Source organism: Myxocyprinus asiaticus, chromosome 50, assembly GCF_019703515.2.
Source record: "Myxocyprinus asiaticus isolate MX2 ecotype Aquarium Trade chromosome 50, UBuf_Myxa_2, whole genome shotgun sequence".
Classification (NCBI taxonomy): Eukaryota; Metazoa; Chordata; class Actinopteri; order Cypriniformes; family Catostomidae; genus Myxocyprinus; species Myxocyprinus asiaticus.
Genome location: NC_059393.1, coordinates 13,722,501 through 13,739,316, shown reverse-complemented (window position 1 = coordinate 13,739,316; position 16,816 = coordinate 13,722,501). Strand labels below are relative to the sequence as shown.

At 37.2% G+C, this 16,816-nt stretch overlaps 1 protein-coding gene and 1 pseudogene across 1 annotated transcript in view; one reads left to right on the top strand and one right to left on the bottom strand.

The window, feature by feature from the left end:
- Window positions 1–37: 37 nt before the first annotated feature.
- On the top strand, window positions 38–13,895 carry LOC127439319 (cytokine receptor-like factor 1; annotated as a pseudogene).
- A 136-nt stretch (window positions 13,896–14,031) lies between these two features.
- Window positions 14,032–16,816, bottom strand: part of rex1bd (required for excision 1-B domain containing) — a 4,902-nt gene continuing 2,117 nt past the window's right edge. The window contains exons 3-5 of the mRNA XM_051695596.1: window positions 15,625–15,829; window positions 15,131–15,219; window positions 14,032–14,439 (exon numbers count right to left, since the gene is read on the bottom strand). Coding sequence (XP_051551556.1) covers window positions 14,367–14,439; window positions 15,131–15,219; window positions 15,625–15,829 — 367 coding nt within the window. The 3' untranslated portion in view covers window positions 14,032–14,366. The remainder of the gene's footprint in view (window positions 14,440–15,130; window positions 15,220–15,624; window positions 15,830–16,816) is intronic.

Below are 16,816 nucleotides of genomic sequence, written 5' to 3'. Positions count from 1 at the left end.
ACAAGGCAACTTAAAGCTTTTCATCTATTTTCTGTGAAGAAGAATGGATTGCCCGTGCGCGCGCTACCACCAGCATGACAAGAACAGAGCGGAGAGCGCGCGACCGACAGAAGATGACAATATAAACGTATAGCCTATATATGTCTATGATTTAAGTCATAATGCTGTTTTTCGTAACGCTTCTTCCTTACGCGCTCACAGCACGTAAGTACAACTTCAAATGTATCTGAACAGTTCGCAGAGATTATTCAAGTTCACGTTCAAGAAAAGCTGTTTAAGAAGTCCACAAACAATTTTTTATTATTATTTTTTTATGACGTTTATATTTTGTATGCTAATCTCTGATTACGTGAATGTAATCTATGGGACAAAATACAATGAACGTTCTGATTCCCCTTCAAAATGTACAATAGTAAATTGTCAGTTACTGCAGTTATGTATAGTTAAATCTGATATTATAAACTCGAAAACAATTTAACAAAATAACAGAACGTTTCTGAAACCTTTTAACCTTGTTTGACGGAGATCATATTTTTGTGCAAAGTTTACGTTGTATTACGTTAAAACACGTTTTAGGCGTATTACTATCTGTTTTACATTTAACCATTTGTATTAATAAAAAGAACTGCGGTTCATTATGCTAAATATTTTATGACGTCAGAACGCAAACAAGAGGCTGATGCCATTTGAAAATTCCTGCAATTGCGATAAGAAGCGCGTTCTGAATTGTTTATTGTGAATTTAATATAATTGTCGCAGCATCAGTGTGTTCACTGTAAAAAATGTCTATCATTTTAACGGTAAAAATATGTTAGAATTCTACTGTATAAAACGTTATTTGGTTAACAGGTACTTAACGTACAGGTACCTTAACATATACGGTAAAAAATCATAATATATTTAACAAGAGACAATACATGTAATTTTACGGTAAAATACTGTACAGTTTTTAGGTGTAAAAAGTGTGATTTTACCGTATGAATAACGGTAAAAATGTATATTATGTTTAACATGAGAATACTTTTTACGGTAAACTATTGTTTTTTATTAATTGTTTTATTTTCTCCCCTTTTCTCTCCAATTTGGCATCCCCAATTCCCAATGCGCTCTAAGTCCTCATAGTGGCGTAGTGACTCGCCTCAATCCGGGTGGCGGAGGATGAATCTCAGTTGCCTCCACGTCTGAGACCATCAATCCGCGCATCTTATCACGTGGCTTGTTGAGCACGTTACCCGCGGAGACGTAGCGCGTGTGGAGGCGTCACGCTATTCTCCTCAGCATCCACACACAACTCACCACGTGCCCCACCAAGAGCGAGAACCACATTATAGTGACCATAAAGAGGTTACCCCATGTGACTCTACCCTCCCTAGCAACCAATTTGGTTGCTTAGGAGACCTGGCTGGGGTCACTCAGCACGCCCTGGATTCGAACTTCGGTAAACTATTGTTAAAATTACGGTGAAAAACAATAGTCATCATCATGTGGCCTTTTGTAGTTACTAAGGTGATTAATGATTTTAAAGTGAAAAGCAGACTTAAATAGTTCCAAATGGTTATGTTATTTAATAATATAAACAGTAGTAAACCTTAAAATATACAGTACAGACATCAAAAAGACACTCTGCAAAGCCTGAATGTACCCCCCACTCGACGGATGGGGTGCAAATTTTAGTTTTGCATACCCGCTCGGAAATGACTAGTTGCGCCCCTGTGGATAAGTATGATAAGTTTCTGACTGCCATTATAAGACATATGTGATTTGTTACTGTAGCTCAACTGGTAGAGCATGGCACTAACAAAGAAAAGATCATGGGTTCAATCCCCAGTGAACACACAACTTGAAAAAATGTATACCTTGAACGCACTGTGTCACTTTGATTAAAACCATCTGACAAAATATATAAATACGAATATATATGTGAAAATCCAGAAGGGCTTTCTTTCTCCAGTGAAAGTTTTAAGAATTTTGATCTAAAATCATTGGTGGGCATTCTTTGTTTACCTCAAATTTCACCAACTAATTTAATTGATTGGTCAATCCAAACAATGCTAAAAGAGATATATACAATAGTCTAGATACATTTTTCCAAACCTTTTTCAGGTGCCCCTCCACAGCCTCGATAAGTCTCGTACATAACTCGTACTGGAAATCCTTATAGAAAAGGATCACTCTAAACAAATCATGAGATCAATTGAAAAAAAGTATTTCCAAGTACCACACAAAACATGCTTAAAGGTTTAGTTCACACAAAAATGCAAATTCTGTCATCATTTACTCATACTATCCATTTAAGTACAACCTTGATTATGCAAAATCACTGGTCTAGAGTAATTATAGCTCAATCTTGCTCCCTAACTCATTCAGTCAGTGTGAGAGCCATCCAGGTCCAATGGCACATGTTAAAAAGCTTTTCTGCCTCCCACCATGAGCAGAAATGCATTAACACTTGGTCTCCCTGAAGGACAGTAGTAGTAGCTCTTAAATCCCTCTGAGCATTTGTCTTAAACATGAATAAATATGAGCTCTGCTGACACAGAGGAGGAATATTTTGAGGATGGAAAACCACTTAAGATGTTGAAAATTTACCTTGTAAGACCTATCTCTCAACTGTTAAAGCAATGTGGTCATAAATCCAGTTGTAAAATGTCAGGACTCATAAAAGCTTCTCTTCTTCTGACCCCCAGACTTGGCTGTCATATCCCCCCAGGACACAGTGCTTCGAATCGGCTCAAGTTTGACTGCGGTGTGCATGGTTAGTGCTGAGCTGGAAGTAACACCTAGATCTCTGTACTGGACACTGAATGGGAGACGACTTTCTAGAAGTACTTACAGGGTGCTGAGTCCAACAGAATTGAGTGTCACACTTCACCAACTCAATGGATCCTTGCAGCAATCAGGGGACAATCTGGTTTGCCACCGAAGTAATGGAGAAGTATTGGCTGGATCGTGCCTTTATGTTGGCTGTAAGTGTCAAGTTGCTGCACTCTTAAAAATAAAGATTCCAGTTCCATTTAATATTACAGTCTGAAGTCGAAGGAAAACCTTTATACATTCCTCAAATACATTTTTGCTCTCAATTTCTTTAGAAAACTTTGTAATGGTGCTTTAAAGAACCCAGACACCAATACACTGATCTGAAGAACATAACGCCAAGAACTTTTTTAATCTCCAAAGAACCATATAGAAAAATCAAGAACCTTATGTAGTGCAAAAAATTCTTGATAAGGTTCTTTGCTAAACCAAAGGTTCTGCAAAGATCAATTGAAAAGTCTTTATTTTTTAAGAGTGGGAACAACTTTAATTCTGATTTATTCTTCATCTGAACATTTGTATATATGTCTTTAAATATACCCTATCCGATAACCTTCTATTGATCAAGTTTTGGGAAGGTTGTGGCCCATGTGTTTTTGAATATTCATGTTGTCCTCTTTCTTTAATTTGAATTGAATGTATAGTGTCCCCTGAGAAACCTGTCAACCTGACATGCTGGTCACGAAACACCAAGGATCTCAGCTGCAGATGGAGACCAGGGGGTCAAGGAGAGATGTTCATCAATACCAAATACACCCTCAAGTACAAACTAAAGTGAGATTTTTTGATTCTCTGCAGGGATTTTGCTATGAACAGCAAAACATTGTATCTAGAGGAACTAGAAAGGTTGATGCCTGTTTTCAAGCAACTCATTTCAATGTGAGCATTTGCATGCACAATACGCTGAAAACTGTCAAAAATCATCGTATAAAAAAAAGTAATTGTATAAAAGATGCGTTTACATGAGATTTGAAATCATTGGATTATTCCCTGCTTTTGACATCAAAACGTAAACTGGGACATGTATAACACTTGTGCATATTGAATGAGCAGGTAAGAATGTCAGTAAGGGTGTTAACATGTGACGCACAATTGGGCTAATGGGCAAAAATCTACGTGCACCGATAATTTTTTGCTTAAACCATTTGAGACCTAACCCTGTTATTGGAAAGCCATTTAAGGCTTTCCTTTAATGGCTTCGGTGTTAGATTGTGCATGAAAACACACTCATTATGTAACTTCTGTTTTGATAATTGTGTAGATGGTACAGTAAAGAGAAGGATTGTGAGGACTACACGGGACAGCCGTATACATGCTACATTCCTCGTGATTTGGCCATTTTTACGCCATATGAGATCTGGGTGGAGGCAGCCAATCAGCTTGGCTCTGCTACCTCTGATGTCATCACCATAGACATTTTAGACGTGGGTAAGTACAAAACCTCACATTTGGAAAAATGGCCCTTATAAAACAAATAGATTCGACTCTAAATTCTGATTGGATGAGCTGCATTCAAAGTCGGTGTAATATGATTATAAACTCACACCTGTGAGCGCACATTCTATATTAGTGTGCCAAATTGTGCCAATATTCCTTGGCAACCACAAACCTTATTTCTTAGCAGAAGAACAGTTTATTATAATAATAATTATGAATAAATGCAACTGTAATATTGAAATTGGATACTGTTTTCTATCACAGTGCATGTTGCCGGCAATTTATAAAAGCAATAAGCCACGGGAAATCTTTGCATTGTGCCAAAGATCAACACTTTACCATGGTAAAATCTTTGTAATGCACAACCTCTTGTGGCTTACTGCTTTATTGAGATTGGGGTGAGTTTTAATGGACAGAATATCAACAAAACACTTCCCAGCTATACATTTATCTTCTTCTCCCTCACACACAGATGTACATAACCATCTGAATGTCTCCATATGGTGCACACACACTCATCTGTGAAAACAGATTTTTACAAACCATAAAACTGATTTCCAACACCAGAAATGTTTCCAAAAGGTAGCTCGTGAAAATAATATTTTAAAGGTCACTGGCCAGCAGAATGTCTGCAGTTTGTATATATGAATGTATGTACACATTTCTTGCGGTGAGACACAAAAGTGCATTTGAGTGATCACAATCGTTTTCCATAGGCAAAAAGCTACAGCAGTAAGAATGCCTATTGGATGACACAATGCCAAACCCTCATTTCCTCATTTTCTGCATTACAGAAACAATAAGCTTTGGAATTCTCCATGATTGGCTCTGCCCTAAGGCAGAGCTTGATTAAAAAAAGCAATGGAGCATGTCCATTCGCAAACAACAATGGAAAGGGGCAATTACGTTGGGAACAGATAGCAAAAGATCGACTAGCTAATGAGTGGCGATGAAGGTTATTGGGAGATTCAATTACAAGCAGCTAGTTTTCAGCTCAGTTTATGTTCAAAGGGAAAGTATGCTGGATTAGTTTGACGGCCCAACACTGGGTGTCTGGAATATTTGATTCTGATTGGTCAATCGCACCATTCTGTAGTCAAATACAGTCAAATAAAGCCTATTAAACTGTATAATCACCATTGTGCCTGGCAAACCATTCCCTACATAGCTATGCTAGTTTGCCCTTTTATCATTCCGCAGTCTCTTTCTTTAGACATAATATAGCAATTTCAACTTTATTATTTCAAATTCATTCATTTATTTATTTGGTAAATAACTGTGTAATAAGTGGGATAATGTTCAGAAGGCTGTCATTACTGCCAAAAACAAAAACCCTTCAGTGTGATACAAGTTTTTTTTTTCTTCCCTTTTTCTCCCAATTTGGAATGCCCAATTCCCAATGTGCTCTAAGTCCTTGTGGTTGCATAGTGATTTGGTGGTGGAGGATGAATCCCAGTTGCCTCCGCGTCTGAGACAGTCAACCCGTGCATCTTATCACGTGGCTTGTTGAGTGTGTTGCCACAGAGACATAGCACATGTGGAGGCTTCACGCCATCCACTGTGGCAACCATGCTCAATTCACCATGCACCCCACTGAGAACAAACCACATTATAGCGACCACAAGGAGGTTACCCCATGTGACTCTACCCTCCCTAGCAACCGGGCCAATTTGGTTGACCTGGCTGGAGTCACTCAGCATGCCCTGGGATTTGAACTAGCGAACTCCAGGGGTGGTAACCAGTGTATTTTACCACTGAGCTACCCAGGCCCCCTGTGTGATACAAGTTTTTATTTTAATATCTTTTTCAGATTTGCTATAAATTTCAGTTTAGTTTTAATTAGTTTCATTAATGATTTTGTTAATTTTAGTTTAGTTTTTATTTTGTGAACACATTTCTATTTTGTTTCAGTTTTAGTAATTATAGTTTAGCAGAGTTAACAGAACACTTCCAGAGTGTAGACAAAAGCAAGACATTTGAATTTAAGCATGGCAAACTTACACAATACACAAAAATGAAGCAGTCAAGACTTTTTACTCCATCCATCTACACATATAGTCACTTTGCGCATCTCTCTCAGCATTTTTTTCACACGCTGAGTTGCGGTTTGCATTTTTAGCGCAATCAGTGAATTTATCCATGCAGCGCTGGGAGTGATGAACTTGCGGACAAGAGCAGCATTAAAAGTTTTGAACACTAAAGAATCACACATACCAGTCCAGTACCGCCACAGATGACACGGTCTGTGTAGGGCACCAAACCCCTAGGGGGGCACCATCTTACCCTATGGCGTAACTTCCGTGCACGTTATAAAGCTCGTCGCAGAAAACACTCCCGCGTTGCAATGGCCTCGTGCAACGCACCGGTCAGCCACATGCGCACCACCAAAAGATGAAATTATTCTGATGTCACACAGCAGGAATCTGCGCTTCCGGGTTCTTTTGAGCAGCAGATTTCAATGGTGGAAATAGGCACCGCTGCAGTTTTAATAATCTTTTAAGCTTTATAGAATGTAATAATGTCTTTTAATGTTAATAAAGTTATTATAAATGGTTTATCTATGGTTTACAGTGAAGAAATTATGTGGCTTCTTTTCTGAAATATCAGCAAAACAAGTTTAAATTTGGTTCAGTGAGCCTGTATGATTATGTCGGACATGTAACAGGTTGATGAATACACATCCTCACATGTTTAACACACTTCTAAAGCTTAAGAAATGTGATATATAAAAATAAAAACTACCACTAGACATGCAATATGTGTCTTTACTGCTTAAATTATTAACACACATACAATAAATAATAATATTCTTACTTCAATATGATTATATTCCATATATAAACTTAATAACAGCTGTTTTTGAATGAACAATTTTACTGCATTCAAAATGAATGCAAAGACATCGTTTTAGCAGAATTATATTTTTATTCACTTATCCTTTCACAAAAAGTCCATGCGCTGAGGTGGTGGAGACGGGTCCCGTTTCTCCCATTATATCTTATATGGTGGTCTTGATCAGATAAGATCATTGTTAGATCATATTTGACCTCATATCTGTCACAGTGACAGTACTTTGAAAATTTAAAAAGCAGTTGACAATCAGAGTTTACGTAATTTCTTCGTATAAAAGTTCATATCGAACAACAACTGCTGCGGGTCAGTTGGGTCTAATAGAGCAGACGTGATAACAATGACGGTGACCCGTGAATTATCATCATTTACTTTATGTAAAATCCTGTGTTTGTTCTGATGCAACGATCTGGTGGAAATTTAAAGAAGCCCCACTCTCCAATAATCTGTGGAAACAGAGCATTTGTTTGTAAACAGTAACTTCATCTAATAACAGCAAACGTGTCGCGTTTCTTATATCCATTTGAACTTTTCGCCCAAACCTCAGATCTTTGGAAACACAAGGTCAGTGTCTTCTGCTTCCCAAGTTGAGATCTACTAGCTTCGACTTCACCATTATTAATGGTACTCTTCCTTTCCAATCTTTCATCATGAATGATTTGTACTCCTTACGATGATTGGTTTGCAAATATACTTTCAGGTTTGTGGGACGTTTACCCTTAATTTCAACACCACAAATCGTATGATTGAATGTGACAATGCATTTGCTTTTTCCAGTTTCAGAATAAAACTCGAAATAGTCCCACACAGTGCTCTGTCATTTCCTAGCAGCCATCGTTCATGTCCGAGTCATCTTCATCTATCAGTACTATCAGGCTCAACTAACCTCACGTGCATTAGGCTGTACGGCATCTGCAGGTATTCCCCTAACAGCCACACAGGTCAGATTTTTCCGCCATGTGATGAGAGCTTGTTGATTATGAAAACGACTGTTTATTTTTGATGATTATTATTTTATTTCAGTTAGTTTTTCAATAATTGTTGTTAGTTTAGTTTAGTTTTTCATTTACTTTGAAATATTTATTTTATTTCAGTTGACGAAAACGTTTTTTGGTCAATAGTTTTCGTCTTAGTTTCAGTTTTAGTTTACGAAAATAACCCTGCCCCTCCGCTTCACATTAGTGTCCTGTTCACCCAGTCTGGGTTTATTTTGCGATAATGACTGGCTGACTATACATTATCCCTTACTTAGAGATGGGCCAAGGAAGAATGGTTTAATGACCCAACCCAAATACCCAGTCTCCATAAATGGGTTTAATCAACGGTTCAGAAAATGACTTTGAGATTGTGGATTTCGTACTGTGCTAAATGTTAAATATTTATAACAAAATAACAAATACAGGGTGACGTATTTCATCTTTATTTCCCTGTTTAGTAACTACAGATCCTCCTCCTGGTGTCCATGTGAGCCGCGTTGGAGATCTGGAGGATCAGTTAAGTGCCCGATGGGGAAGCCCTCCTGCCCTCAAGGACTACTTGTTTCAGGCCAAGTACCAGATTCGATATCGTTTGGAAGAGAGTAACGAATGGAAGGTATGACCAGAATGATTGCGTTAGTCCAACACCAAACACAATTTAAACTGTAGAGCAACTGATGTAGGGATGAGTGGGGTAAGCTGTGCCAGTTTTTACTTAATTTATTCATTTAGCAGACAGCTTTATCCAGAGACTTACCAATGAGGAATACCACAAAAAAAGTGGTTCACCTTAAGAAAATAGTGATATTAGAAATGCTACAGCCGTAATACAAAGTTACAGTATTGCGCAGAGTATGCACTTGTGATTTAATAATAAGAGTAATTTCATTAACAATCCTGAGTCAAGTGCTCGCAGAGAGTTGTGTCCATAGGCGTTTTTTGAAGGTAGACAGGACCTCCAGGCAAAGAGAAATTAACCAAATGGAATGAGAATTTGAATCATTGGAGAATATGCCAACAACATTGCAAATAAAAAATGTGAACAAAAATATATATTTTTTAACATTAAAAATGATTAAATAATGCACTATCCCATTCTAAACTCTTATTTTGCCATCCGTAATTCAGCAAGGAATGTTTTAATATTCCGATTTCGAAGGAGTGAGATGATTTTCAACAAATTCTTGACAGAAAAAAAAAAAGACTTAAAAAACAAGTTAGGCATTATGATTCCACATTTCCAAGGTAGCTTCTTTGGTATATAACATTTTTGAAAGGCTGGGGTTTCTCTTTGATAGCACTTGCTCGGATTTTTTTTTTATTTGCCCCATACTTCCACACCCTCAAGTTTCACAATGAGATCAATGTAATTGTATTTTCTGCATTTGGATGCAAAATACTATCATTATTACTGTAGTTGGGCCACTGGCACAGCTTACCCCGAAGCTTTGACACACTTTACCCCACAAGCTGCCATGTTGGGGAAAAAAATGCCTTACTTAACTCATGGCAAATCTTCAACCAAATAATTTACATGCTTTTGTGACAATTCACTATATATTTTTTGATTTGGATAAGTATTCTTGGACATAAAACACATTAAACAAGCCATGAAGAAAAAAAAAAAATATATATATATATATATATATTTTTTTGCAGGCAGCATTTTCCCTTCCTAAATGTATGGTCATCACATGACAGAAATTGCACACAATTTAAGGGGGTGACACATCTGACCCCACTCTCCCCTATTATACTGTCTCAAGGCGCGGTCACATTTACCGTCGCACTGCACAATTCTGTGGGCGAAATGCAGTCATTTCAATGGGAATCCGCACAATCGTGAATTTCACACAATGGACTTCCGTTGGCGAAGAATTTATCCTTGTGAATTTCACATGGTGAACTTTGACAGGCGAATTCGCAGCGTTGACCAATAGGAAGTTGTTTGGTTTGGCAGGGACCTCTGTGTGGGCGGTGCTTCGTACACAGCTGCACTGAGTATTCACAATGGACAAGGATATCATTGTAGTGGCAAGTTTTTAAATTCACTCTTACAGAGTGTAAAGTGCAGCTTTAAAAACAGACTGCTTGGGGCAATTAGTTTTTTGCTGGTTTTACACTCGCTCAACATCCGCCCACGCCTCCGGCCATGGAATTTCGCCATGCAAAGGTAAATGTGACCACACCTTTCTGTACGTACTATTTGTAAAAAATTTGCTTTTTGCTTTTATTGCCAATTTCCTCTAAGGTAATAGATGATGCTGGGAACCAGACATCTTGTCGGTTAGCGGGTCTCAGGTCCGGTACGGTTTATTTCGTCCAGGTGCGCAGTAACCCGGTCGGTATCTATGGCTCCAAGAAGGCAGGCATCTGGAGTGACTGGAGCCATTCAATGGCCGCGTCAACACCTGGCAGCAGTGAGTTACGGAAACATAAATGCAAACTTTCCTTCAGTTCACATTAAGCTTCTTTATTGTAAGCCAGTTGGATTCCAACCATATATAAACTTAAAAAAAACACAAAACATCGAGCTACTTGATAGGGATCTCTCATCAGCAGATTCAAAAGTCTTCAGTGAAATGTCAAAGAGCTTCAGGGGTCCGTTGATGAATTCTTTGTGCTTTTCAAAGATTGACAAATTAAAATGATCTTTAGAGCATGTTCAAATTAAGGAGTATTTGTCCTGAAACTTAGTGAAAACAGATTTGGATCATAAGAAGTGATTATGGTTACATATCTGGAGTGGCATGAAAGAATGTTATTAAATTTTGTTGTATATCATGCAATATGAGTTATGGCAAGCCTGAGCTACCCCTCCTTCACGCATTCTATATTTAATGATTTGGAGTTCATTAGCAAAGAGCTGGTAAATACCCTATTATTCATGGGTATGTGGACATTGCTCAGGGCAACATTGTACAATCGACAGCATATAAGCAACTGTTGTCAACTGGGTTTGAATGTAACAAAGGTCTTTACATTGCATTTCATCTGAACAATTGGCGGGAGGCAGTGGGGTTGTGGTAGTTAAATTTTTACTCCCTGATCAGATTCGGTACAAAAGAAGGCTTTTACATGTGGTATTCCAACTACAGCGAATGCATATAGGTTATACACTAACATATCAAAGTTTGGACACACGACTCATTATTTATTATGACTACTTCCCATACAAGTAAAATAGTGAAGTCATCCAAACTGAAATTACACTAGCATTTAAATCAAAAGTTGTTTTGATATATAATGAGAATGGTGTTCAAACTTTTAATTAGTGGTGCTTTTGATATGTAGCCCTTGGTTTTTATTGAGTGCCTAATTTATGCAATAAGCAAATACTCAGACATGACAGTCTTTAAGTGGTTTCTGAATGATTGCGGAGCACAAGGTGAAGAATTACAAAGAATAAATTTAATTTTGCCATGTGTAGGTAAATGTGACCAATTACTTACAGCTCATACGAAATATTTTCGGATCACACTTTTGCGTGTCAGCCATCCAGCAGCATTAGGTATTATTCTACCATACAAGTAACAAAACATTTGTTGTACATGACATGGCACATAGTAAATAATGGTAGTGTCTTTCCCATTTCCCCTGCAGAAAGGTCACATGGTGGCTCATGTGATACGAAGCAGAACACAACAGTAAGAAGGGAGCTCAAGCAGTTTTTTGGCTGGATGCGAAAACATGCCTATGGCTGCACGGATATCAGCATCAAACTGTATGACCAATGGCGCGTCTGGCTACAGAAAGCCCATAAAACACATGACCAGGTTGGTAAGAAGCAGCTGCACCTTCTTTAATTTCACTTCCAGCTATAAGATTTTAACCATACATTGCGACATGTACAGTGCAGCTCAAAAGTATTAAGTTCACATTGAAAATCTGGGTTTCAAAATCTAATTTAAACCAAGAAATTAACAAGGTTTTAGGATTTTGAAAACTTATAAACAAAGAAAAGTTCATGACATTAATCGAATAAAAATCTTTAAGATTCTGGACTATTCCTAGGGCACTGATCATATAAGCAAATTTGTGACATTGACGATGCTAATGAGTTCAATACAAGTTAACCTCAATCAGCAGCATTTGTAAAAAATAAAATAAAACAAATTCTACTTTACAGCTTAAATAATACACAAGTTTTAACACAAGAATTTGTAAGTACTTTCATAAAATAAGCATTTTCACAATTGTACCCCACTTTATCAGAAAGTAAATCATTATTGTTGACACATGAAATATGGCTTTATGTAAAAAGCATTTTGTGGTTTCATGTGACCCACAAAAAAGGGAACCAAAATATGTTTATTCTTTTGAACAAGGCTCTCGCATTTGATTGCTTTTACTAATGGCGAAACATCATATAATCTTCAGTCAGTTACCACAACAAAGAGAGAATGGCCAGTCAAAGAAATCAGTAGGAATTCTAATAAATTCCTTTTATTAAGTCCTGCACAGCAGAACTTCAGCTGCGATCCAGCCGAAGCCGAAAATGCTTGTGTGACGTAGTCGAACGCTAACCGACATCCGCTGCATGCTCTCTGAACTGATTCAGCAGTTATGACTATTGTGAGACTTGGGTCACTTGATTAGTCACACTGTCCTTTGAAGAAACGTGATATAAATGCACAAGAATGGCTGGTACTAATTACGATTCTCTGTCGTCATATATCAAGTCATCACATTCACTTGTAAATGCCGCTATTGTCTTGCCTTTCAGGTACTACAAAGCGGTAAATCATAGCGAAACTCCAAAGAAGCCTTACGGGAGCATGGAACGACACGGTTTTTATTACTCTCCAGTGCTTGGGACATTTTCTTTGGATGAGCCAAGATTCTCTGAAGGAACCTGCAGTTTGCTGACATGATCTACTGTTTGCCTCCTGCTGTAGTCCCAGTGTTTTTTTTTTCTCAGACATATTTATAAGAGCATTAAAATGCAAAAGAAACAGACTCAAAGTGGTGAGAAAGATCATAAAATCTCATGTTAGAAAATAAACATTTTAATAAAGGGGCCTTTTGGGAGATTCATAGGCTTTGTTCAGACAAGCAGCACAAATTTTACACTTAAGAATTATTGGCATATTCAACACAAATCTGTATCGTTATATGTAGTCTGAACAAAGAAAAAAAGATTTGTACAAGCCTTTTCCAAACCACATCCATATGTGGAAGGAATCTGATTAAAATCGGACTTTTGGAAATGCTTTTCAGTCTGAATGAACGGATTTCAAGTAGTTTTTTTTGTCACTCGGGATATAACGTTACCATAAAGTCACACTCGAGCCGCAGTATCGTCTACAGCTGTGTCAAAATTCAGTCAATTTCATTCAAATGTGGCATTCGCCGTGTATTGAATGGTGAAAAAGTGAACAAGCAAGCAGTTTAAGACAGAACATAGACAGTATCGTGTAAATAGCACAGTAATGCCTCTGGCACACATGATTTCTGATGCACTAATGAGTTTTGCATTGTGACGAAATGTTTAGAATTCCATCCAATTTCCACAATAACAGCTGCTCTCTTATGTCTATTGGAACTGTGCTGATGCTGAAATCATTTTTTTAGGAACAGATGTTACTATATCGGATTTGAAAAATCCAATCTAACTTTGGAACAGAAAAAAGGAGCATTGCGAAAATTACTCGCAGAAACCCCATGACAGGATTTTCAGAACAGAAAACGACAAACATGGTCGTGCTGATTTACAAAGATTTTACAAATGTGGATTTCCATTGATTTTACAAACAAATTTATTTGAATGTATTTGCCAACAGTGAGCATTCGTAAGCAACAAACGAGAATTTGAAATATCTGTCTCTTGATTGGTAAACAAGTACACATCATGTAAAAAAAAAAAAAAAAAAAAAATTATTTCTTACCTTACCTCTGTTCAAAAATGTTTTCATGTAAATAATGTATCATGTATAAATAGTTTTGTCTGTTAAAAAAAAAAAAAAAAAAAAAAAATTGTAAGGAACATTTTTAATAAACTTTTGCTGCCTATTTCTATTCCTAGTTCAGATTTACACTTTGAATTGACTTGGTTCAACAAACAAACAAACAAAAAAGTATATTCCTACCATAACTGCAATAATGAAACAAAAGATGCCACACTGTTTAATAAATAAAAAATAAAAAACATGCTCAAAGCCTGCGACAGGAGCAGTGCAGTCTATCTAATCTATACAGCGATCGAGACCTTAGATGATTCCTTATAAGAGAAAGTTCAAAGAGGAACCATCTCTGTCAAGACGGAAGTCTTCTGACAGTGCCTACATCTCATTCCGGTTCTTCTGAATCGTACTTGAAATCTTGCAGAATCTCAGCCAAAACTGCTTTATTCTTTATGAAACTGACAAGAAAGAAGAGAGAGAGAGAGAGAGGTCTTTAGTTGGGCCGTTCTAAGAAAAAAAATGGGTTTTTATTATAAACCTGATTTTTAAAATGAGCCTTGTTTACAACACACTCCATTAGATAAATCTAACAGTGAGATATTGCCATATAATAATAACTAAACACCACAAGTTCATTAAAACCAGGCTGAGAGCTTTAAAAGCTCTAAAGTGAATACCCTCTAATCCTGATACAGCAGTGCCATGTTAGGTTAATTCATTCATTGATTAATTACTTGCTATTTAGCAGATGCTTTCAATCTGAAGTAAATTACAAGTTTCAACAAAACAAACAAGCACCACATGCAAGTAAAAATAGGTTTTGCCAGTTGGGCTGTGACTTTAATAGGAACTGCAGTATAATGCATGGTTTAAATCTAATTGCAAAAACGACATAACGACCCTTGGTGATGTAATTGATGAGCAATCAAATTCGAGACATCGTCAACCAACTATCTACTAAAGGAAACACTGTGACTCATGTATCTTCTTTTACAGCTAGGAGATTAACATTGAATTCTCAATTCACTCGCCATTGGCAAGTACGGCAAAAAATTCTGGACCCTGCACATCCCTCTTAATCTACAGTTTATTGATAAAGTACACAGTGAAAATAGAAAAAAAAAACAGAAACGTAGAAGTTGCACTTACTCCTGTTTGATCTCCCGAACTTTCTCCTGGAACTCTTCATCTTCTGGATGATCCAGGGCATTCTGTTTAGCCAATTGTAACTTAGCTGTCTGTAAACAAGTCATGAAAACAGACCAACATTAAGAATACAGTAACCAATGACGAAAATTGCAGTATTATTGCACAGCCCAAATGGACATACAACTGGAGGCGCATATTCATTTAAATGTTCTAGCGTCAAAAGCCAATATTTAATGCAGCTGGTTTGTATGCAACCTAACGCTTTGTTTTGAATGGTAAACTGACCACTTGTGGAAGGGTTGCTAATTAGTTAAGCAAAACTGAAATGTTTAGTAGTTAATCAACTTCAATAGCTACATATGTTTTTCATAATAACTCTACAACTGGGTGCTGATGAGTGGAAAGTGCATACTTCAGAAATTCTCCAGGGGATGCAGGATATCAAATTTGGAAAGAGAATACATTAATGTGCAAAGGTCATGACAAATGCCCACCAGCTCTAGCTTCTTCTTCTCGTTAATTTGCAGTTTCTCTATGTGCTCGGAGAGGTCGGGCCGGTCAAAGTCTTGATGCAGTTGCTCTTTAATCTCCAGAACTTCTTTGGAAATGCCACAGAATGCTTTTGTTATCTCATGTACCAGCTGTTTGTAGTGCTCGAAGTCATAGTGGGGCCCCGTCCTTAAGTATGCCTCATGACCCCTGAGAAAAAACTGTATTACCTCAAACAACCCCAGACGGCAACATATGCGTGTGTGTATGTATGTATATATATATATATATATATATATATATATATATATATATATATATATATATATACACACACACACACACACACACACACACACACTGTATATACACCGATCAGTCACAACATTAAAACCACCTGCCTAATATTGTGTAGGTCCCCCACATGCTGCCACAACCAACCTGCATCTCACCACAAATGTACAGAGTGGTTATCTGAGTTACCGTAGACTTTGTCAGTTCGAACCAATCTGCCCATTCTCTGTTGACCTCTCTCATCATCAAGGTGTTTCTATATGCAGAACTGCCGCTGGTTTGAGTATTTCTGTAATTGCTGATCTTCTGGGATTTTCACACACAACAGACTCTAGAAATTACTCAGAATGGTGTGAGCAGCAGTTCTGCGGATGGAAAAACCTTGTTGATGAGAGAGGTCAACAGAGAATGGACAGACTGGTTCGAACTGACAAAGTCTACGGTAACTCAGATAACCACTCTGTACAATTGTGGTAAGATGAATTCTGAGATGTAGGTTGGAGCTGTTTTGGCAGCATGAGGGGGACCTACACAATATTAGGGCGGCGGTTTTAATGTTGTGGCTGATCGGTGTGTGTATATATATATATATATATATATATATATATATATATATATGGTGCGGTTCTGAAGGCAATGGTAAACACACCAAATATTGATTTAGCTTTATGTTTACTGGACTTTGTATGACAAAGAGCAAAAACTATTTATGCCATTATTTTTAAGACATACTCACTATGCAACATTTTGTGAAACTCTAAAACTTGCATATATATATATATATATATATATATATATATATATATATATATATATATATATATATATATATATATATATACACACACACACACACATACACTGCATTCATAAAGTATTCAGACCCCTTCATTTTTTTCACAT